Source organism: Leiobunum rupestre, chromosome 5, assembly GCF_980474605.1.
Source record: "Leiobunum rupestre chromosome 5, qqLeiRupe1.1.hap1, whole genome shotgun sequence".
Taxonomy (NCBI): Eukaryota; Metazoa; Arthropoda; class Arachnida; order Opiliones; family Sclerosomatidae; genus Leiobunum; species Leiobunum rupestre.
In genome coordinates, this window is record NC_143388.1 from 20,666,624 (window position 1) to 20,692,073 (window position 25,450).

General features: G+C 35.0%; 1 protein-coding gene across 2 annotated transcripts in view; it reads right to left on the reverse strand.

Moving 5' to 3' along the window:
• The window catches only part of LOC149943761 (E3 ubiquitin-protein ligase RNF216-like), a 30,762-nt gene extending 17,548 nt beyond the window's left edge, over positions 1–13,214 (reverse strand). For both annotated transcript variants that reach the window (XM_090175016.1, XM_090175014.1), the window contains exon 1: positions 12,995–13,214. In XM_090175016.1, coding sequence (XP_090031142.1) covers positions 12,995–13,078 — 84 coding nt within the window. In that variant the 5' untranslated portion in view covers positions 13,079–13,214. The remainder of the gene's footprint in view (positions 1–12,994) is intronic.
• Between the last annotated feature and the right edge of the window lie 12,236 nt (positions 13,215–25,450).

Below are 25,450 nucleotides of genomic sequence, written 5' to 3' on the forward strand. Positions count from 1 at the left end.
TTATTATTAAGTCAATACGCGGGAGATTATAACAAAAAGTGTAACAGTAGTTTTGACGACAAAGTATTTCTTAAATTTGTTAGGCTTAGCTTTTTACCGCATTATTAACGTTTATTTAAATTTCATGAGCGCGAACCGACCTTTTTTGATTTATGTAAATATTTCGTATAGTGGCAATGTATTCAATATAAATTAAAAAGTTCTTAATACTATTATGTATATTCAATACGCGAACAAAATATTGAAACTTGATAGCGACCTAAAAAATGCATGATTGACAAATGTTATAATGTAATCTTTATGGAAGACCCCTTTCCATAATCGTAAATCAGATGATCACGTGACCCGGCTTTTTTATCGAACCATCTAGGGAAAACGTGTTACACACGCCGAAACGCGAGTTCTTGTAATGCCTAGATATGTAATTCCCCTTTTTAACACATGTTTACGCGAGATGACCCCAACGGATGGCAGGATATACAATCTTTACCCCGTTATTCGCGTACTGACTATGTTTAAAAAAACTTGAAATATCCACTCCCTTATTTCTTCCCGCGCGTCGTTATTAAAAGTTAAGTGACGGTAATATATGATACATATGTCATAATAATCAAGTTCAAGCCATCTAGGTACGTAACGATATAAAAATCCGTTAGGAACAACTTGTTTAAAAAGCGTTAAAAAATTGACGTAAATATGGTAAATTTCCTAAAAAAATAAAGATGGCCACCCTACCCGTTTGAATATGCGACATTAAAGATGGCGGCCAAATCACGTTAATTTTCCAAATTACTAAGAGTTCATATAATAACCGTTAATAGAGAGTTACAAACTTATGTTAACCCTTTGTCTAAATTCCCGCCAAAAAAATGTTTTTATTATATAGCTACAAGGTCACACATTCCCCGAGTCTCTAACAGCGCGCGGAGTAACCTCGCAACGGCGCATTCCTCGATAAACACCTGCTCGTAATCAATCAAACCTGTCACCACTTTAACAATGCCCGAGTATAGCGAGCCTGGGAATTCCTTTAAAGGAGTACTGACCCCTTTTCGCGCCAAAATACCAACCAATCGGCGCCATTTTGAACAATTTCGCGCCAGCCAATTAGCGCGCAGTACACGCGCGTGGTAACCACGTGGTTCCCGCGCCGCGTAGTTACGCGCCGGCCAATCAGCGCGCAGGTAACCACGTGCTCCCCGCGCCAGCCAATCAGCGCGCGCCACTCTGCGGAGGTCAATGACCTTCTGTGACTTACCCCGAGGAAAATGCCGACCCCCCCGCGCCACCTGTGACCTAGTTTAGGGAGGGGGGGGGGAGGAAGCGGGGATTTCCGTTGCCGACCCCCTTTCTACCTCTACATGGAAAATTGGCAAAGATTGTGGACACTCCTACTGATATGCCCAGGAAGAGGCAGACTTGAAAATGCTTCTACATGCTAAGCATGCTGCAGAGCGCGGCTTCAAGTCAATTACCATTGTGGCAGAAGACACTGACGTATTAATTCTACGCGTAACATTTTCATAACGGCTTAAATGAATATAAAATGTGGAACCACAAAAAAGAGTCGCTTAGTAAATAGCAGCGTCACTAGGATTTAAATTAAGTCAAGCTTTACCAGGACTGCGTTCCTTTATCGGATGCGACACTGTTAGCGCATTATCAGGCCAATGCCAAATTTAAGGGCTCAAACTACTTAGGTTACAGAAAGCTTTCGGACTGTTAGGGAAGAAGTTCGATTTAGAAGACGAAAATGAGTTATTCAGTGATTAACGGGAGTTAACTTGCTACGGTACGATGAGTGATCTGCTTAAATGGGAACCGTGGAATCAGGCCAGCTACCTCTTTGCGCAGACGCTCTTCACCCTCGCAGGGATTTGTAGACGCTCCAAAAATACCTTGATGGATGGAAACCAAAAAAGATGGTTTGATTGACATCAAATTGATGTTAGGGCTCCCAGCACCCCCAGCTATACTTGAATTTATACACTCTTTTTCGCGGTATTTTCCTGGGCGCGTCCATGTTAGGTTTTCCCCCTTTCAGCCCCATCCTCCATTACAGGAGCCCAAACAGTGGATGCTAGACTCCCCGCTGAGGGCAGAGGCAATGGCCGACGAGCGGGAGGCAAGTAAGAGGGGTCAAATAAAGGCGCGAAAAAGAGTGTATGGCTTGCAACTGAGCAAAGTCAAGTAAAGATTCCAACCAAATGTCAATGACTATCAAATGGCTTAAGATGTACATACGCCTGGAAATTACAAGACTGTTCGAATATGGCTTTATCCGGTGGAAACAGCAGAAAGGGAAATAAATGAGGCTGATAGTGAAGACGAAATATAAATAATAATTCAAGTTTGTACAATTTTTGGTTTTATGTTTAAAAACAAAAAATTATTTTAGCGTTAAATAGCTTTTTCATTTATAATAATTATTATTATTAAGTTATGATAATAGTTAATATTTACCTAACATTTTTAGTACGAATTAAATCGTCTAGCGACTGAACATCCCCACTTCAAAGTCTCATATTGAAAACTAATTATAGAAATATACTGGCTAAGGAACCGAAGGCCATTTTCCAAAATGGCGGCGAGAGTACAAAGAACGCTAATATGACAGTTAAGTAATGTAGATTTACTTCACTTTGTTCCTACAAAAATTTTGGAAGTTTTATTTCCATTAAACTTGCTTATTTCCGTTTTGTAGGACTTGACCAACTTGTTTTAATTAAAATTCGCAATAATTAAGATATATTCGTTTCTATTGGGGCGATTTCTCTGAATGTTACGTTACAGAGTTTGGTAATTTTATTGTTCAATTGGTTTTGAATAGTCACCGGAAATCTGCATCCGGAAAAAAGGGCGCGTGTCTTCAAAACCACTACACATAGCGAATACATACGTAAATATGAAATGAAGTGCACACAGAGCTTTTAATTTAGTTTAGAAAGTTCAGTTCGGACAAGGCGAAACTGAGATATTGTGCATTTAAAGGGTTGCGTGGCCTCCATCTTGAAATTGCATAATTGAATTCGGCTCTTCCATGGTACAGCGCCCCCACTCAAATCTTCAATTTTTGTATAGGAAAAATAAGATTATTTCTAAAAATATAGGATTATTTTATCAAAATTATATTTATATATATTTAGTGAAATAAATCTTTGATTTTCACTTAAAAATAATAACTATTTAACCATTTAAATAAATACTAGTAGCTAACTATATTAACAATAATAAACGTATATAACTTGATACTCCAAACTAGTGTATATGATATTAAATTAAATTCACAAAAAATAAAATGTGTTTTTATGGCTCTATGACGAACGGTGAGCGGGTGCTCGATGTCATTCGATATTGTACGCGTTTGAAAACGGCGGCGTAATTCGCCAATGCCGAAACATGTCACGCGCCTCTTTTAAGGCAAATTAAAGAGTTTTATAGTGTACGAAAAAACGTTGTTTTTGAGTAATTTTTATTAATAAACGTATAAACTGTATAGGAATTTATCCTATAGCAATTTCACTGACAATGTGAGTGGCAGGATTTGAAATGGGCAGAACATCACAATTATATGATGTTATAGAACTTTTTGGGTAGTTTCATAAGTGGTAGTTTGGTTTAATATTTTTAGAGGAATCATACGACCTCTGGGAGCAAGATTTTACAGATGATACGTAACGTTTGTTAAGATTCCTAACCCAAAATGCGAAATCTGGGTAAAAGCACGAGGAAGGAATATCAGGGTTGGCAAGAGCCAGCCAGACAAGATTAAACCACCCTGGTTTAAACCGGATTTAACCACCAAATAAAATCCATGGTTAAAACCACTTTTTTTTATAAAAAAATTGAGAAATTAATTAGAAACATTGACAAAACGGCTATTTTGAACAATAGCCCCGCCACCTAGTTTCCACTTTTTAGTTACACCATACCAACGTACTTATTAAGGGGAATCTAATGGTGCAAAAATTATAAGCCGCAAATAATTAATTTTAAAGATATTCTAATTTAAAGATGTACGAACCGGACGGTTCGGGGCGTAGAATTCACTCCGCGGCGAAGAGCGCTCGCCGTCGCGCCGTTTTTTCCCGGTCGAAAATCAGCCTTTCTTTATTTATTGGGAGTGGTAATGGAGCCAGTAGGACTGCAATATTCGCGATATATGCTGATGGCGCCAGTAGGACCACAATATTAATCCAAATATGCTGCTGTAGTAAACGTGGTGTCTAAGGATTAAAATGACGGTGCCCGAAACAAAGCTTTTGTTAAAGGATTAAAATGACGGCGGGCTACTATATAGGTAGGAAAGAAACATTTCCCAAACCGTATTCAACGATTCTTTAAATTCCTAGATTTTAATGCGTTTTGGATAACGTGGGGCTGATGACGAAAAAGAAAAATGTAGACATGCAAAACATTACTAACTTACTATTTTCGGTATTTTCGCGGTATTTAAACGAATTTTAGGGGTTTTGGTGGGGAAAATAGGTTAGGTTATTTATATTATTAGGTTAGTTGTATTAATATCGGGTTGACGATACTTGATGCGTCAGGCTTGGTGCTGTCCTCTAGGTTGCGTTATAGATGGCCCATAGCTTTGTTTAGTATGGGGTTGGGGAGGCACCGCGCGCCCCCAGCGCTCGAGCGAAGCAAGTGCGCGGCGCCGTCAGGCGCCATTACTTAGAATGCATTCGACGTTGTAAAAGTCAACATCACACAGAATACATATAATATGGCATAGTATGATTAAAAAAGCCTTAAATGCGTTGAAATACGGGGAAAAATCCCAACCCTTAAAAGTTAGTACTGTTTTGCATTTCAGCCTTCTTTTTCGTCATCAGTCCTACGTTATCCAAAAAGTATTAAAATCTAGGAATTTAAAGAATCGTCCACGTCATCCTACCTCATCCAACCTCATCCAACATGAGTGCGCGGCGCCGTCAGCCGCCAAGGTATAGTCTTTGGGCATTTTTTAATTAACTTTTTAAATAATGCTTTGCGGGGAATAATTTTCGCACCATTGGAATCTCCTTAAAAAGTACTTTAAGGAGGGTCGAGAAAGGGGGGCAAAGGGGGTGGCGGGGCTATTGTTCCATTTTACCTTAATTTTGCGCGTGAAAATACGCTGCCATGTTAGGGTATAACAGCGGGTAAATAAGTCTCCTATACCTCACAATGTAAAGGTACTGTCACGCGCAAAAACTTAATTTTGAAATCGGGCAATATGAGCAATGAGGGCTTAATATAAGCAATTTGATCATTTTTTATTAATGGTTTTAACCGGTTTAAACCACCGGTTACAACCGGATTTAACCATGCTGGATTTTTCAATTTATAAAAAAGCCGGTTTTTTGCCAACCCTGATCTTAATAAGCTTAAAATATCTACCACGAAAGTGATATGCGTAAAATAAATAAAGCCTTTTCATAGCGCAAAAGATATTACATTCTATTCTCAGGCGAAAGGCCGAGAACTGGTAACAAACGATTTTATAATTTATTTCTATGCTGAAAACGTCAAACCAAATTGAAGTATATTACGAAATATTTTCTGTAAATTTAATTCTGGAACTTGGGAAATTACATTTCCGAACGAATTTCGTCTCCCTTGCCAATCAAATAAAAATATATTTAAAAAAAACCGGTGCGCGTCCTATAAATTCGGACCTTTCACAACCCTGTTTCGTTTTCCACTTCGTTAGGACACGGATGTTATTTATATCGTTATTTGTGTGAATTTTCTTTTCAAATAAATTTCAATAGGTGTAGTAGTTTCTGAGAAACAGCGTTACAGACCTAACGCCATTTGAGTCACTAGAGAAGGAGCTACGCTCCAACAATGAAATTGAATCTTCGTTAAATTTCCAATCACACTGTACATACAACTACAAAAACCACTTCATTACAACATGTTCTAACTCACCCAGTAAATAAATTACTACGAGTAATAGTTTAATCAACCAGTACACTAACTTAAAACAACATAATAATGTACGAAAAGAATACCTATAACAAAGCGCACTCTAAACCACTCATTTATTACTTTATGGATGTTATACTTGTTTGTTACTTTTGGCCATACGAAGTTTTCCGCAAAATAGTGTCATACTTATTTGTTACTTTTGGCCTTACGACGTTTTCCGCAAAATAGTGTCACACTTATTTGTTACTTTTGGTCATACGTTGAAAGTGTCAAGCTTATATGTTAGTACATGTACATGAAACCAATACAAAGAAATATATATAGGATTGTGTGTAAAACCTGTTCTAAGGGGAATGATCAACTATAGTGAGAGCGCATGGTAACAAAATAAACCCGAATTGTTCGAAATTGGTATACAGCTCTGAAAATTAATATACACGTGCCTTGAACTATACTCTCGACTACCTAAATTTTATTTTTCAAAGAAACCGACTGGAAAAACATTTATAAGCAAAAAACGCCCTTGTTGCCGAGGACGCGCGCATCTTAGGTTATGCGTGTTGTTAAAATTCATGGTCTAAGATGCACCGCAGCTCCGCAACTTAAGGAATAAAAAATTGTAAATCGCGTGTAGCTCGCGTGGTAAAGGTGGTAAAGTTATTTTTTTATGGTAATACGTGTCACAGTGCTACTTAAAACCTGATATGGAACCACATCGAGGTATTTATTTCACTTGACGTTTTTTACCATTTTTCATTTTTTTCCATAGGGAAAAATGGCATATCAGGTTTTAAGTAGTACTATGCCACGTATCACCATAAAAAATTTCATAACTTTTCCACCTTTACCACCCGAGATACACGCGATTTACCATTTTTCCCTATGGAAAAAAATTAAAAATGGTAAAAAACTAGCTTTTAAATAAACCTTGAAACTTATTTCAAGTCATATTTATAATTCACTAAAATCTCATTTTGCTTTCTAATACGCGCGTTGACAACGCAAACTTTACCTAAATGAGCGGATGTTCGATTATCTATATGGCGCGTTAAAAATATTACTTTTGAACGTTATAAAGCAATAAAGGATTTTTCAAGACTATTTTATATTACATTTAAGTTCATATAAACGGAAAAAATTGTCAGTGGAATATTTCGTATACCATTTGGTAGGTTAATTAACGTTTAATTATCACCAACTTTACACTAATTTCAATGGGGGCGTGTAAAAACTTTTAACCAAGTTACGCGTGATCTCACCACTAGAGGCGCTGCGTGTCATTTTCGTTTGAAACCGACAAAGCGTATACAGAGTTGCCAGATGTACTATCTGGATCGTATTTGTACGATATTTAGACGCTCGGTACGATAAACGATCCGAAGGCGGGATCGTACGTCTATAATACGATCCTGAGATAAAATACGATCCGAAGTGCGATCCGAGATTCAGGGCCGTATTTCCGCCTAGGCATATATAGTCGACGCTTGTTAAGAGCTTTTATTTAGTAATATATCCGCAGAGCTCCGATTTCTACGCTGAATTAGGGAAATTCAGGCACAGCCTAGTTCCAGGGATCAGAGTAAGTGCAGCTCGTGAAAGGTAGCCCTGTAGTCGTCGCTAATTTAAACGGAAGCCTGTCTTCACTTCTCGATTTAGAGGCAAAGAATGACAGAATACCGGCCGATTAGAAACGTAGGTTTGGCTTTAGTAAAACTTGGCGGAATTCGTTCGTGGCGGCCTCTCCCGCTAATTTAACTAAAAAGCTTTCGGAATCTGGCAACGCTGAGCGTATATGCAACGCGTTTTGAAATTTTAATGTTTAGGCTTAGTTTATCTTTTAGATTTGACAGTCGCCAGCCAGATTTCCCGCACGGTACTGATGAGTTCCAAATAGAACGAAACCGGTCTACCGTTGGAATTTCTGGCTATTTTATTTATTTTTAATTTAGTTTATTACTCGAAGATCTATTTGATCCGAGTTTCGCGTTTTTTGTTTGCTCGAAGACCTATTGGTACGAGTTATTAGTAAGTTTTTTAATTTCTTCAAATTTGTTTAGGATTTAGCTATATTATCCCTTTTAATTATGAACTTATCTACTTTTTCCCGTTTTTTATCATAAATAAACAACACATATTGGGCTTAAGATTGAACAACCGAGATTTAAGTTGGTTGCATATTGGGGGGCCAAAACTATACAAATTAAGTTGAAAATAGCCAACCCATTTTAGGAGTGTAATAGCGATGAGCAATCAAATCGCGAAAACAAGCAGTTAAGTTCTTGCCACCCGGACTCACTCACCCCACGAGGGCCACGACCGAGGACCATGACTTTCATCATCCAACCTTTTTTGTCCCCATTCCCACAACCCTTGGTGAAAAATATCGTTAAGTAAAGAATCGTTACTAATGACTAAGTCGGTTTTGGGAAAAAAAATCTATTTTTGGGTAAAAAAAATCTGTTTTTGGGTAAAAAAAATCTGTTTTTGGGTAAAAAAAATCTGTTTTTGGGTAAAAAAAATCTGTTTTTGGGTAAAAAAAATCTATTTTTGGGTAAAAAAAATCTAATTTTGGGTAAAAAAAATCTAATTTTGGGTAAAAATCTAATTTTGGGTAAAAATCTAATTTTGGGTAAAAATCTAATTTTGGGTAAAAATCTAATTTTGGGTAAAAATCTAATTTTGGGTAAAAATCTAATTTTGGGTAAAAATCTAATTTTGGGTAAAAATCTAATTTTGGGTAAAAATCTAATTTTGGGTAAAAATCTAATTTTGGGTAAAAATCTAATTTTGGGTAAAAATCTAATTTTGGGTAAAAATCTAATTTTGGGTAAAAATCTAATTTTGGGTAAAAATCTAATTTTGGGTAAAAATCTAATTTTGGGTAAAAATCTAATTTTGGGTAAAAATCTAATTTTGGGTAAAAATCTAATTTTGGGTAAAAATCTAATTTTGGGTAAAAATCTAATTTTGGGTAAAAATCTAATTTTGGGTAAAAATCTAATTTTGGGTAAAAATCTAATTTTGGGTAAAAATCTAATTTTGGGTAAAAATCTAATTTTGGGTAAAAATCTAATTTTGGGTAAAAATCTAATTTTGGGTAAAAATCTAATTTTGGGTAAAAATCTAATTTTGGGTAAATATCTAATTTTGGGTAAATATCTAATTTTGGGTAAATATCTAATTTTGGGTAAATATCTAATTTTGGGTAAAAATCTAATTTTGGGTAAATATCTAATTTTGGGTAAATATCTAATTTTGGGTAAATATCTAATTTTGGGTAAATATCTAATTTTGGGTAAATATCTAATTTTGGGTAAATATCTAATTTTGGGTAAATATCTAATTTTGGGTAAATATCTAATTTTGGGTAAATATCTAATTTTGGGTAAATATCTAATTTTGGGTAAATATCTAATTTTGGGTAAATATCTAATTTTGGGTAAATATCTAATTTTGGGTAAATATCTAATTTTGGGTAAATATCTAATTTTGGGTAAATATCTAATTTTGGGTAAATATCTAATTTTGGGTAAATATCTAATTTTGGGTAAATATCTAATTTTGGGTAAATATCTAATTTTGGGTAAATATCTAATTTTGGGTAAATATCTAATTTTGGGTAAATATCTAATTTTGGGTAAATATCTAATTTTGGGTAAATATCTAATTTTGGGTAAATATCTAATTTTGGGTAAATATCTAATTTTGGGTAAATATCTAATTTTGGGTAAATATCTAATTTTGGGTAAATATCTAATTTTGGGTAAATATCTAATTTTGGGTAAATATCTAATTTTGGGTAAATATCTAATTTTGGGTAAATATCTAATTTTGGGTAAATATCTAATTTTGGGTAAATATCTAATTTTGGGTAAATATCTAATTTTGGGTAAATATCTAATTTTGGGTAAATATCTAATTTTGGGTAAATATCTAATTTTGGGTAAATATCTAATTTTGGGTAAATATCTAATTTTGGGTAAATATCTAATTTTGGGTAAATATCTAATTTTGGGTAAATATCTAATTTTGGGTAAATATCTAATTTTGGGTAAATATCTAATTTTGGGTAAATATCTAATTTTGGGTAAATATCTAATTTTGGGTAAATATCTAATTTTGGGTAAATATCTAATTTTGGGTAAATATCTAATTTTGGGTAAATATCTAATTTTGGGTAAATATCCAATTTTGGCTAAATATCCAATTTTGGCTAAATATCCAATTTTGGCTAAATATCCAATTTTGGGTAAATGTGTAATTTTGGGTAAATGTGTAATTTTGGGTAAATGTGTAATTTTGGGTAAATGTGTAATTTTGGGTAAATGTGTAATTTTGGGTAAATGTGTAATTTTGGGCAAATGTGTAATTTTGGGTAAATGTGTAATTTTGGGTAAATGTGTAATTAATATTTTTCGATTTAAACCACGAAAAAGTGGTGGGGTTTCAGTAAAACATTAATTTTTAATAGTACAATTCATACGTCAACTTAGATCAAGATTCATTAAATACCCTGTTGGTTTCTCTACTTTTCAAAGGTTCAACCATAGTTATCTGACAAGCCGTATTTTAATTATTATGACAAATAGAAAGTTACGTTTATTCATTTGTATTTAATTAAATTTTAGTATTAGCTTTACGAAATGCACTCATTAACTACTTCCAACCTTTTACTTCAAAGCGCCGCAAACCGTTTATTTTTATCAGTATTAGTTATTCTGTAACTAGTTCAAGAAAAAACTATGTTTTTCTGAACTTACCTCAGACTTCCCCCTTAAACGAGACAGAACTTAAATTACCGGGATAAAACTAAGGCTATTTTTAACAATAGGTACTCTGGTTTTTTTTGGGTTTTGTTTATTTTTTTAGATGTATTATTTGTCAAGGATTACAATAATGCAAAAAGTTTTAACCGCAATTTATTATTTAGAAAGTTATGATAAATTTAAAAATGTTACTTGCCAGCAATTTTTACCTAGGAAAATACGACATATTTCGAGATTTTTGTACGTGTTGGATGAGGTAGGACTGATGACGAATTAGATTTAACGACAAGATATTACTAAATTTATAAAACGTGTGCAAACCGAAAAGGTGTTTACGGCTTTTTTGGTTTTGTTATTGTTTTTTGTTTATTATTTGTCAAGGATTACAGTAATGCGAAAAGTTTTAACCGCAATTTATTATTTAGAAAGATATGATAAATATAAAATTGTTATTTGCCAGCAATTTTGGGTTAAGTGTAGAATAGCTGCCCCCACCCAATTTTTTTAAATATTTTTTTGGATAGAGGGCAAGATGGGGATTACTTTAATTTTCATTTTTTTTTGGCGAAAATGAATATTAACAAAGATATGCATTTTTAAACATTGCCCTTTTGCAGTGAATTTTCCCTAGGACGATTCTTTAAATTCCTAGATTTTAATGCGTTGTGGATAACGTGGCGCTGATGACGAAAAAGAAAATGTGGAAATGCAAAACATACTAACTTACTTTTTTTTGGCGGGTATAATAGGTTAGGTTATTTATATTATTAGGTTGGATTAATATCGGGTTGACGATACTTGATGCGTCAGGCTTGGTGCTGTCCTCTAGGTTGCGTTATAGATGGCCCATAGCTTCTTTTAGTATGGGGTTGGGGAGGCGCCGCGCGCCCCCAGCGTTCGAGCGAAGTGAGTGCGCGGCGCCGTCAGGCGCCAATACTTAGAATACATTCGACGTTGTATAAGTCAACATCACACAGACGACATATGATATGACATAGTATGGTTAAAAAACGGCTAAAATGCGTTGAAATGCGGGAAAAATTCCCAACCCTTAAAAGTTAGTACTGTTTTGCATTTCAGACTTTTTCTTTTTCGTCATCAGTCCTACTTTATCCAAAAAGTATTAAAATCTAGTAATTTAAAGAATCGTCCTCGTCATCAGTCCTACCTCATCCAACACATACAGAAATCTCGAAATATGTCGTATTTTTCGTTGTAAAAATTGCTAGCAAGTAGCAATTTTACATTGATCATATCTTTTTAAATAATAACTTGCGGTTAAAACTTTTTGCATTACTGTAATCCTTGACAAATAAAAAACCAAAAAAACAAAAAAAAAACACAATAAAAACAAAAGTACCTATTGTTAAAAAATCCCATTTACCCAAAATTAGATATTTACTCGTATTTTTTAATAACATTGTACACAACACGAAGGCTTGAATTTCATCGATGGATAGCTGATATGAAATTTTCAAATGATACTGGGTCCTATGACGTTAGCGAGACGAGCAAAATCCCCTGTTTTCCCAAATATTTATAATTCTGCACTTTTTAGCCCCCCCCCCCCCCCCCCCATTATACCCAGAGTAATTTTTGACTCGCCCTTTGCCCTTTCTTTGTTTATCCACCCCTTTCCTACCGTACGGACATTTTTCTACCTGCTACCGGCGGGTGGTTCGGTGGCCCGCGAGACTCCCTGTTGTGACTACCGAAAGATAGCGCGTACTCCTCCAATTGTCGTAATTCGTGGAAATGGGATTTTCTTTTGTCGCTTAAGTGATTGACACACTGTCTTCGAAAGACCTATATATTCCAAATATCTCACAGTAGCGACATCTCTGATTTTTCGATTTAAACCACGAAAAAGTGGTGGGGTTTCAGTAAAACATTAGTTTTTAATAGTACAATTCATACGTCAACTTAGATCAAGATTCATTAAATACCCTGTTGGTTTCTCTACTTTTCAAAGGTTCAACCATAGTTATCTGACAAGCCGTATTTTAATTATTATGACAAATAGAAAGTTACGTTTATTCATTTGTATTTAATTAAATTTTAGTATTAGCTTTACGAAATGCACTCATTAACTACTTCCAACCTTTTACTTCAAAGCGCCGCAAACCGTTTATTTTTATCAGTATTAGTTATTCTGTAACTTACCTCAGACTTCCCCCTTAAACGAGACAGAACTTAAATTACCGGGATAAAACTAAAAAGGACTAACTTTAGGGGGAACTACATATTTTTAGAAGAAACGGCAACTTCAGAGTTGAGACTCAAATTTAATTTAAATTCAGACGTACCTTTCTCATAGGTGTTTTTGATAGTGGTATGCCAATAATTTCATCGTCAGAAGAAATTACTATCACATTTCTTGCAGCTGCCATTTTAACTTGTAAATAAACTTTAAAATTAAGACAGTAAGGATAATAATCACGAAATCCAGGATAAATCGCACTTATATTATTTAGATATTTCTAATCTGCACGGATTTTTAATGAGCTTCGGCAACGGAAAGTTCGGCGTAAAGTAACTGGTTACTGGTCCAACTTCAAATTGTGGCATGGTTTCAGTGATGCCAGATCGCGGAATTGAAATTTCCATTTCATGAAATTCCTGGTGTTAAAATATCTCTTTTCGGACCAATAATTCCCTAGTTTTTCAAAGCCTAAGAAACATTGCGTATTTACCTAAAAAATAACATTATACCAGGGAGTGTATAGTATAGAGAGGCGCCTCTCTTTAAAAAATCCGTCGTATGATTTTTTTCGCTAAAATGTCCACTAGTATTGGACGTTTGAGGGCGCTACTATCACCATTCGCCTCGAGAGACGCGCCATTTAATATTAGGCGTAGAACGACGCAAAACATTTTCTATTTGTTGGATAATTTAAAGTGTTGGTTGTACGAAAAAGCGATAGCAATAAAAACGAATGAATGTGGGCTTGTTTTGAAGCCCTGGACGTTCTCTTTCCAAAAATTTCATTGTCGAAACAAATTTCTAAGCCTAAGTGTACTAATTTTGAGTTCGAAACTGACCTTTTTCGCTCCCCAAAATCTTGAAATTTTCCGCGAATTTTTCTCCTCCGTAGCACGAGCAATTTGTGGCAAATCGAAGCTGTAGTTTTATTCCTAAAATAGAAGGAACTGAAGTGGAGTGATTCTGTTTACTTCTAGAAGTTTTCCAACCAGAGATTTTTAATCGTAATATTAGGCTTATTATCGAAATAAAAAATAAAAGCCTAGAAATTATCTTTACAAATCACGCGGCGCGGCGCGAGGAGCCTTCGGTTTCATATCGTTTTTCTATTACGTGGCCTTTTCCAGACCTATTTCAATAGCTCTTTCTATAAAATAATATATACGCATACATGTATAAAATTGTTATTTTTTGGAGCGCGCGCTTCCTAATTTTCCGTGTAGAGGGTTTCGTTCGTTTTCGTGCGAGCTCAACAACATCAAAAATATGCGCGTGCTCTCTAACTTTAACTGCACGATGAATCAAATTGCTTGACTCTACGGCGCACCATGCGCCGCGCACGGAGCACGAGCACCGTATTCGCCACCGAAAACTACAGCTGCGCCATCTAGTCACACTGCCTAGAACTATATTTGGGTGATACGGGTAATGGCGTTATGTTATAACATCAATTAAAACATTTTACTAACGATTTTAGCATATTTTTTAAAGCGTGTTCGAATGTTTTGTATTAACAAAGGTGTATATACGACATTTATTTATTAATTTTGAACTGTATTGAATTCGTAAATATAAGTATAAATATTCGAGTTTAATAACACTATGAGTAGGCCTTGGAGAATTCATACACGGGATCAGTTTGAAAGTTTTAAAGGTATGTAGGAAATTTATTATTATCTTCACATTAGAACAAGCCCAGATTGTTCTAATTTCATAGACTAGTAGCTTCAGCATTTTGTATAATGTATAATGTATTTTAAATAATTTTATTTGGTATATTAGTGAATCGCTCCATGCTTGAAATTTTTAAGTATATTGGAGAGTAGTCTACTCTTGATCCATAGAATAAGGTGTGCGGATGCTTAAAACAAAAGTAAAAATTTGAAGTTAGTGATGGAAAACACAGCATTGAAAGTGTCCATTGTTCATGCAATTGTGGGTAAATATATTTTTTATTAAAACCCAATTCTTTAATGTAACCTGTTTTACTTATTATTCTAGAAATTCAGGCTTTTGCAAACATGCAGTAAATTGCTGGTCTATTTAATATATAAAGATACTGAGAGCTATCCCAACTTTCTGACTTTAGAAGTGGGGTAAATTGAAGGAAAAGAACTAACTGTGCCTTCGGTATTGTACGGTAATAAAATGGTTAGAGTTGCGAGGGTTAAATTTGGCTGGCTCAAAAAGGTTTATGTACTCTTATTTGGTCACTTAGTTAGTCTCAAAAATTTATTTCTAGCTATTAGTCGGGATGAAATATTTGTGGAGAGTCCATTTGTAGCGAAGATAATATCAATTGAAGAGGCAGTGGCATAAAATAACTAAGTTGGAAAGGAAGGAATCTACTGGCTAACGACTGTAGAGGCTACTATGTAAAAATTCAGCTAGGCCTTTTCATTTTTTTGTCTATTCTCTCAAGGGCTATTTTTAATTGATATTAAGAGAGACTGACAATATTTGAAGAAAAACGTTGTCCAAATATATAATTTTTATTTTAGATTTTAGTTAAAGAAAAGTTATAATTAAATTTACACTTCTAGTCATTGGCCACGAGTTATCTCAATGGTCGCTTTACCCAACATAGAGTCTAGGCTTGCATACAAATTCTTGATGCCACTATGATGCTACTAATTCCGTGGACGAAAACAAAAAAAAACCCCTATTGAACCATGGGATTCTACTAACAGAATTTGTATTCGCTAGCGAAACGGGTATAGGCGGCGCCACAATCGCTACCCCTGCAGCTTGGTTTGTCTGCGTACTTTGTTGATCAAAACAAACGATTAATATGGCGGATTGTAGGCGCAGAGGTGGCATAAATTGCCTTTTTGTAGTAATACTGCCTTTACAAATATTACAATTCGAGTAAATGGTGAGAAAAGAACGTTGGAGCAAAAATAAATAGACATAAACAGAAAGTCTCGCATTGGAGGCAAAGTTCGCGCCATGTAATCTGAGAAACTACTTTAACCCCTTTCGGCGGTGCCGACCCCCTTCGCGGACCGTTACAAATTTAGGGCATTGCACGAGGTACATGCGAAAACTGGTTTTAAAAACGTCGCTCTCCGCGAAATAGCTAGCAGCTAAGTTCGTAGTCTCCGGGCGCACGTGCACGTGTGTACCAAAATCAAAACTTAATGTTTTAGTTTTGTGTTATAATGATGGAAAATTCTCGGAGAGTTATGGATGTTATTATTAAGAATTATGCTGAAGACGTAAACGTATTTATTTCATCCCATTTACTTAAAGGAATTATAAATCCGAATATTTCAGTGTTCGTTTCTTTCTCTTCCACAGATTTTGGATATTCAGTTACTAAGCCTAGGTCTACCTTATCTACGTCTTCTAACGCTTTGCTTTTTTTAAAAATATCTTCATTGTTTTCAATTTCAACGAGTTCAGTTTGAACTCCAGTCGTATGCAACTCTTTTATGTATAAATTACATTGACTTGCCTGGTTTTTAGAATTTTCTGGCATTAATGCTGGGGTTTTTTTCCGAGCCATTTAGAACTGAAAATTAAGCGGACGATCGAAAGAGCTTATAGGAAATCCCGCCAGGATGTTTAGCATCGCGAAACACTACTTTTACAAATTTCCGACCAAAATTTTCCAATGCTTTACAGGCGATCTGATTGCGTGGCACTCAAAGGATGGGAAGCATTGGGGGTTTGCACCTTAGATTTCATGGAAACCAAAGGGAAAGGTACAGAATACCGCAAATGCGAGACTTTCTGTTTGTCTATTTATTTTTGCTATTATTGGCAATAATGAATATCAAATTTCAGTTTCCCCTACGCGTATTAAAAGAAGAAAAACATCTTCCAGGAGAACTTGCTTCTTAATATTTATTAATAATTAATTATTCCAATAAGCATATGTAACATAATTACTCAAAACTATACCACTAGCTCTATTTCTTCACTAACGGTTTGTTTCACAGATATCGCGTCATCTGTACCCTACGTAATATTTGACGTCATATTTGATGTCATATTTGACGTCATCGAATCTCAAATGCCAATTATGCCGTCGAACAATTAGCTCTGCGTCTGAAAAACCGACGGCCATTTTTACCTCTCCGAGGGGACTTTGTACCCTGGAGGGGTATTACAATCACCGTGTCTGTCTGTGGGTCTGTCTGTCCGTGGGTCTGTCTGTCCTGCGAACGCGTTCGCATTTTCCGTGCAAAGGTTAATCATTGCGTACGCAGTTTCTCGAAATCTCTGCGTTCGCAGTTTCTCGAAGGGTTGGCAAAACCACCGTGTGACGGTGAGCGTTAACGGATTCATTTGGATGGTGTTTTTTCGCTCACTGTCATGACGGTTTGGTGTATTACCATGGATAAAGTAACTAGGATGGTCCACTCAGCCTTTGAGGTATATGGCCTGGTTTTTTTTGGTTTGAGCGACTCCTAGTTGTCGTAGTCTGAAATACACATCACGTGCGGTCTCATTTTAACCTTTTGCAATAGGTCAGCATGAGATGGCGCCCGTCTCATTTTAACCTTTTGAAATAGGTCACCATGAGATGGCGTCCGTCTCATTTTAACCTTTTGAAATAGGTCACCATGAGATGGCGTCCGTCTCATTTTAACCTTTTGAAATAGGTCACCATGAGATGGCGTCCGTCTCATTTTAACCTTTTGAAATAGGTCACAATGAGATGGCGCCCGTCTTATAATTAAGGACATTATGATCCTTTTTTTTTAACACCAATATCATAAGTAACAAAATATCCTTAAGTATGACATTGGGAAAAATGTTACTTATTCCAATATATTTTAAGGTTTCCTAAATTCATAGCAAATAATGAAGCCTAAATAAATGATGCACCATTTTGAATTTAATAATACAACTTTTATGTAAAAATATCTTTCCAAAATAATATTTGTACACTATTTATGTAAAAATTTAGATAACTTATTTCTCTTCGAATCTAATCTTTCTGGCTTTTCTGTTTCCAATTCACGTTTTAATGCTCTTTTCTCTGCATTTTCTTTTCGCTTCACTGCTCTATCTTGGGCAATTTTTCCGTTCAATAATTTGATTTCATGATGAACTCTAATCTTAAGGAATAGTTTGTGTATTTTTATTTCAATGTTCTTGCATAAACCTTGTACATGAATTTCTGAAAATTTGCTGATCATATGGTTAAAAATTTCATGTTTATACATTATATCGGGAAAATATTGCTGAAAAATTATTTCGTACTGACAAATGGCATTTGCGAAATTTTGAGTCGGGAAAGAAAGACCCCCACAATCACTTCCTTCAATGGAGCAATACCAATTCAATACAGTGAAATGTTCAGTTGATAGCGTCAATCTTTTGTGTGGTTTCAGCAAAATGGATTTGCATATGTCACATTCTTTATGAAATTTTAGAACTTTAACTCCGATAAAACCAGCAATATATGTAACAACATTCATGTCGATTTTATCATTACAGTTTGTTGCAGGAACTTCAGTTACCTCCGAATCACCATATATTTGGATTCCCATTTCTTGGGCTATTGCGTATAGTTCTAGATCAATCACAGGCTCGTTGGTCATCACAGATTCTTTAGTTACAACGGATTCTTCGCATAGGCCTATTTCAGAAACTAATTTCTGTAGAATATCATTTCCAACAGGTAGTTCTTGTTCAATTGGTTGTTGATTTAAACCAGTAGCTCCCTCTGCTATTTTTGTTTCAGTATCCTCGAATATGTTTCCCTTATTACTAAACAATGTTGAAAGAAACATATCATGATCTTCCTCACAATTCGATGATTCTGGAACCTTGAAAAGAGAGGAGCTCATTACCTTGCGTAGTGCAAATCGAAAATGTTGGGGAGTGGGATTGTCCGAACAGCCTCCAATTGAACGTATCTTTGCAAACATATTTTCGAGTACATCTTGATTAATTCTATTGGTACATAAATATTTCAGTCCGCTTTTGAATAGATCCTCACTAAGACCAATTAGTCCAGAAATAGTTACTCTCCATCCAAGCAAACACGGAGGTTGTTTGGCCGAACTAAACCTCAAAGTTGAAAACCAGTCTAATTTTTCTTTTAGAAATTGTAAATGCTTTGATTTAGGCATCATTGCTCTCCTTAATTCCTTTATGTCTGAAAGACCCTTCGAATTTAAACAGTCAAATAAATCATCAATTGCTTGAATGAAATTGGCAGTTTCTAATGCTTTTTTGTTTTCTGTGGGGTCTCCATTAAATTTTCCAGCCAGTGCAAAAGACATTATCCCCACTGTCACACTATGACTGAAAATCTGCGATGCCAATTTTACTTTCATTTTTGAAAATCCAGATAGCTCAATATGGTTCAGAGTTTAGGAGCGTACTTCAATTTCTTTTCCTGGTCTAAGTAAAAAAACTTAACGACCATTGACCACCATGCAGTGGAACCATCCCCATAAACCAGCAGATACTTAACGAGATTGTTACGAAGATTTTTTGGCAAATGTGGAGTATCATGCAGGAAATAAATTTTCCTCTGTTCATACAAAATAAGTGGTGTAATATTCAACCTCTTGTAAACACTTTGATTAGTTGCACATTGATCACAGACAACTCCTTTCACATCAAAGCCATTTTTTAAAACATTTGAAAGTACTTCAAAAATTGTGTTGTGCAGATTATTCTTATCCATTGCACTTTTGGTAAGATAATAAGCTATTGGTTGTTTCCACTTATATTTGATTCCAGAAATCATGAACACCAAAGCATGATTTGCCAGGTCCTTCTGCCTTTCTTTGCCTAAATCAACGAACCCCTCGATTGTGTCAATTTTTTCGTTGTACTTAACACCTTCTTTTAAGGAGAGTTCATCGAAGGTCAGTATGCAGAGTTTCTCTTCATTACTCATGTTTTCTACCTTTTTAGCTAACACCTTCATAAGCTGTTGTTGAATTCCAGGTTGGCAATGAACATATCGTAGCCATCTCTTTAGTGTACTTGGAGCAGGTAAATGGAACATGCTTCGGAACATACGATAGGCTTTTGGTCCTTGATAATGTATTGCTAAACATAACTCTTTCTCCTGGTTATTCCAACCGTGTCCTCTGTTATTTTTCTTAGATACATTAATCTGCATTTTCCAAAATTGAATACCCTTTTTGGGGAGAAACTTTTCAAATTTCGATATTAACTGCTCTTCACTTATTTTGACTTTCTGTTTAAGTTTCTTATGCAACTTGCTGTTCACATTATATTGTCTTTTTAGAAGCACTCGCAGTTTTCTTTTTCTTGGAAATCCAATGCCTGTGGCAATAGAATATTTTTGGGTGTTCTTGATACTAGTTATTTTTGGAAATAGTGATTTTATTTTAGGCAGAGTTCTTTGGGACTTCCTTGGTGTTTTCGTATTTATATTTGGAGATTTGGTTGCATTCATTCTTCGTGGTGTCTTTGGAGGTTTGGTTTTAGACATTCTTTGTGGTGTTTTAGTTGATATTCTTCTAGGTGAACTATGAGATGTAGATGCAGATAATTGTGTGATATTAAACGTCGATGTTTCAGGAAAATTGCATTGCAGATGTGCGGAATGTTTGCATGGTGTCTTCATCAATGATAGTTCCAGTGATGTGGCCATGCATTTGGGCAAATTTGTAGTTACTTCTAAATGGTAAGCTTCCAATGTTGACTCTGACTGACTTATACGAGCAACCTCATGTACTTCAGATGTATCTTTAGTTAGAGATAGCTTGGTGAGATTTTTTAATGGGACCAGTTGAGTTACTTCTTTGGTTATCTGTGATTCATATATGTTTTCTTGGTTTGTAATGTTTTTTGGAGTACTATTGTTAATAAGCAGTGAGCTATTTTCATTATAAGAGAAACAAACATGAGAAACCATTTATAACAATCAATAACGTCTTATTACACCTACCGTGGTTTCCTGCTTAGAATTTGATTTCTTTCGAAGTGACGTTCGCACAAGTGAAATCCTTTATCTCTCAGATGGTTTACTTCATCAATTAAATCTAATCTTCCACTATTTTGGAGCCATACCAAACACCTACAGAGCAGTAGCAACCCAAGGCTTAGCAACAAAAAGTTTTCTAATATGCAAAAAGGTATTATTACCTTTATTTAACTTTTGGAAAAGCGAAAAACGAAAGATCTTTATTTTGGCTTCTTTTATTGCCACACTTTACAGCAGCACAACTTGCCCAACCAGTCAAAGATTTCCCTGATTTACCGGCCATTTCAACACATCCCTACGAGCTCATAGCAACCAGTATAATATACCGGTCAATACCGGGGCATAGGCCATGTGAGTATTAAAAAAAAAACATACATAGTTCCGACTATGACGGACACGTGGCGCTGTCGTCGATCCAGTCTGGCCCAAAACCCGAAGTCGGCCATCCTAGTTACTTTATCTATGGTATTACGTTTTTGTAATGTTTATGCGTAGGTTGTGAATGTTGAGTTCGTATTATGACGGTTGTGAGTGTTGAGTTTGTTGTGTTTGTTGTGTTTGTGTTTTGATGGTTGTGCATGTTGAGTTCGTGTTATGTCGGTTGTGGGTGTAGAGATTGTGGTGTGTCTGTGTTATGATGGTTGTAGATGTTGAGTATGTTGTGTTTGTACGGGCGTTTTCTCTCCAGCTTCTACTTAATGACTTTGGGACGGACCGAATGCTGAGTGTTATGCAACCTCTCAACGTCCAATGGCAGGGTTTCCACCAATTGCTCACGGTATTCGTCGTAGTAACAATTTGCGATTTATTGGCGCCGGCCGGGAATCGAACCCGGGTCTGCCTCGTTCAAGAGATTTACTCTAACCACTCAGCCACCAACGCTTGTTAAATTACGGTGTTTTTCTAAAAAACAGCTTTGGCGAATGTCATTTACAAAGTTATAACGTTAGGTACTATAATTTATTCTACATCATTTTAAATATTTATAAATTATATTAATCTTATATTTAATGAAATATTTATAAATTATATTAATCTTATATTTAATTAAATATTTATAAATTATATTAATCTTATATTTAATTAAATATTAATAAATTATATTAATCTTATATTTAATTAAATATTAATAAATTATATTAATCTTATATTTAATGAAATATTTATAAATTATATTAATATTATATTTAATTAAATATCTGAGTATTTTAATTTATTTGATCGCGAAAACAAGCAGTTAAGTTCTTGCCACCCGGACTCACTCACCCCACGAGGGCCACGACCGAGGACCATGACTTTCATCATCCAACCTTTTTTGTCCCCATTCTCCCAAGCCTTGGTGAAAAAATATCGTTTAGTAAAGTTTTTTTTTGTTTTCGTCCACGGAATTAGTAGCATCATAGTGGCATCAAGAATTTGTATGCAAGCCTAGACTCTATGTTGGGTAAAGCGACCATTGAGATAACTCGTGGCCAATGACGTCAATGACCACGGCAAAATTCAAATACATTTCCCGTTCTTTTAATTATTTCTAATTATCTACGAAACGTAAAGCAACGAAACTTTATATTCGGGTATTTTAAACTTAATTTCTTCGTTTAAAAGTAATATTAAGGTGGTAACGAATAATTTGCAACTTACTCTTTAACATCAATAAATCTAGTATTTCTCGACGAGAAATTGTCCATCAACTAAAAAAATGAAGTCTCATTTATATTTTTTTCAAGTTTCCAAGGAATAAAGAACGGTGAATACCCATTTTATTAGATAAGCCTATATATTAACTTTCAAATTTTAGTGGCTGCAAAAGGCAACAAAGACAAACTATTATATAAAATAAATGAATATTTGTACACAAACCATACACTTTGTTATCTCTATTTTATTGACGATTGTTTCGTTTCATGAATTTTAAAACCAGAAATAGACTAATAACTATTATTAGCAATAATGAATATCAAATTTAAGTTTCCCCTACTCGTATTAAAAGAAGAAAAACATCTTCCAGGAGAACTTGCTTCTTAATATTTATTAATAATTAATTATTCCAATAAGCTTATGTAACATAATTACTCAAAACTATACCACTAGCTCTATTTCTTCACTAACGGTTTGTTTCACAGATATCGCGTCATCTGTACCCTACGAAATATTTGACGTCATATTTGATGTCATATTTGACGTCATCGAATCTCAAATGCCAATTATGCCGTCGAACAATTAGCTCTGCGTCTGATAAACCGACGGCCATTTTTACCTCTCCGAGGGGACTTTGTACCCTGGAGGGGTATTACAATCACCGTGTCTGTCTGTGGCTCTGTCTGTCTGTCTGTCTGTGGGTCTGTTTCGTTTGCCATGGCAAATCGAATGGGTAGTGCAACGTCTCCTTTTGGGAAATTTCATATCTCATAGAGGTCCACATTACGGCCGACTTTGAACTAAATCGGCAATAAACACCTCGGGTACTCTCCTAGTAAGACAAATCTAGTCTTAGACACTTGAGTACCAGTCCTGTACAATTACGTAGGAGGGATATATATTGTTGGGTTATTGATGAAAGTTAAATCTAGAACGTTCCATAGACTGTTCTGAATAAAAATAAAAATTTATAATTTTGCATAATTCTGGTTGCCATTTTATCTTCTAATCACTCGCCCACAACATTAAAGTTCTGGCAATCCCGAATCAACTAAATTTTTGGTATAACGGCGACGGGAAATTATTCTCGTAAATTTATCGCGAGGCCTTAGGGAATATTCTTTTAACAAAATTTCGATAAACTATCCTTTAATTAAAATCGGCGCGATTCCGTTAAAATTATAAACCAAAAAGCGAACGGTCGTTATAATACCCTCTGTAGATATTTCTTTCATTAAAATTTGCTTTGTATTATATTCAACTGAAAAACTTGTACTGTAAAAAGGGTTTAATTCAATTGTGCATTGTTATACTACGTCTAACTCACTGTTGTAACTACTTAACTTATGATATTCTGAATAAATTAAAATTGGTCGTTTCGTCTCAATTATTTTAATTATAATTAAAATTTTATACCGGGCTGGATAGAACTGGGATAATATTTTTAACAAATAACTCTAAATTGCGGAGATATATCTTTAAGGGTTATCTCGAGAAATTAATACCACTAGGGACAATTCTTCCGAGGAGAGGTATATTTTTGTTTGCCAACTTGTTTTTGTAAACAAATCGGTTTGAGCAACCAAGGCTTAGGAGCTAAAATGAACTACAATATAGTGTCAAGTTCTGTTTATGTAATTAATTGGCAAATTAATGAAGTTCTCGGAGACTCACGTTCTAAAATAAATTTGCATTGTCAAATAAAAGAAGCAGCTGGTTTATTGGAAGCTTTTCTGGCGCATCTAAAGATTGGTTTGCAGATTCTTTTGATCCTAGGCCTAACTCTTCTAGGCTTGATATGGGTTTTAATAACGCTGGTGGAATATCCCACTTCAACGACTTGTTCCATTTTCGGAAAGCGATCACTTATTGGTCATTTTCCCCAACCTTTTATTGAGTTTATAAATTTCAATAAAGCTACATTGGGCTGACCAAAATTCCGACTCAAAAAATTCCTTCTCAATTTAGAGGTTTTCCATTGGCTTAAATAAATATGTTAGTAGCCAATAGTGTGACTCCCAAAATTACTAGGATTAATTAAAAGGTTAAAATCTAACGTAGTCCACCTTTTTACTGGTTCGTGGTGAAACAAACCGTTAGTGAAGATTTTTGAATGGAATAAGGGTACAGTGGCATACTTATGAGTAATTATGTTACATATGCAATAAGTAGTAAATGGAAACAGGGCTAATGAACATGGGTTAGAAGATATCTCAAAAGAAAACAAATTATCCAAATACACAATCATGCTTTCCCTAATGAATCAAATTGTAAAGATGGTAATTTATATTTGAAGTTGTAAGGCAGATAAACACTAGATATAAATTGATAAAACATTTCAATGGATAAACTTAATGGCAATGGGAAAATAATTTTGGATTTAAACCCAGAATTGATATTCTCAACTAAACGCATTCCAATAGAAGACAATTATAAGCATCCAAACGAAAGCTACGCTTCAAATAATTACCATGTTATATTGGACTCATTGCCAAACTGTGGTTTGTGATCAACGGACGGGAAACCAAACTTTGTTCAGAAGTATGGGAATATCAGTTGAAAAGCCATACATTGAAATTGATGAAGAGAAAATTAATTTCTTCTTTGATCCACCCCTTCTCTTGAAAAGTGTGAGGAACAATTTCAAACGATATCCAATTATGGTGGAGGGCCAAGTAGTTTCTTGGATAGATCTTGAATTAGATAAAAAAAATTAAAAGTCTTGAAGCGCTCATAAGCTGACACACAAACACATTAATTTACCTGCATTTTCCAATATGAAAGTCAGTTTAGCAGCTCAAATTTTCAGCCGGAGTGTCGCCAATTGCATTCAAACAGCATGCTCTTTGAGATTAGGAGACATAACATTAAACAGCACTTTCACGGCCGAGTTCCTTCTACACATGTAAGACCTTTTTGAATTGTTCAATAGTAGGGCTTCGAACCCTCTGTAAGAGAGGAATGAGTGATAAGTCAATCCATATTCAAATGTTG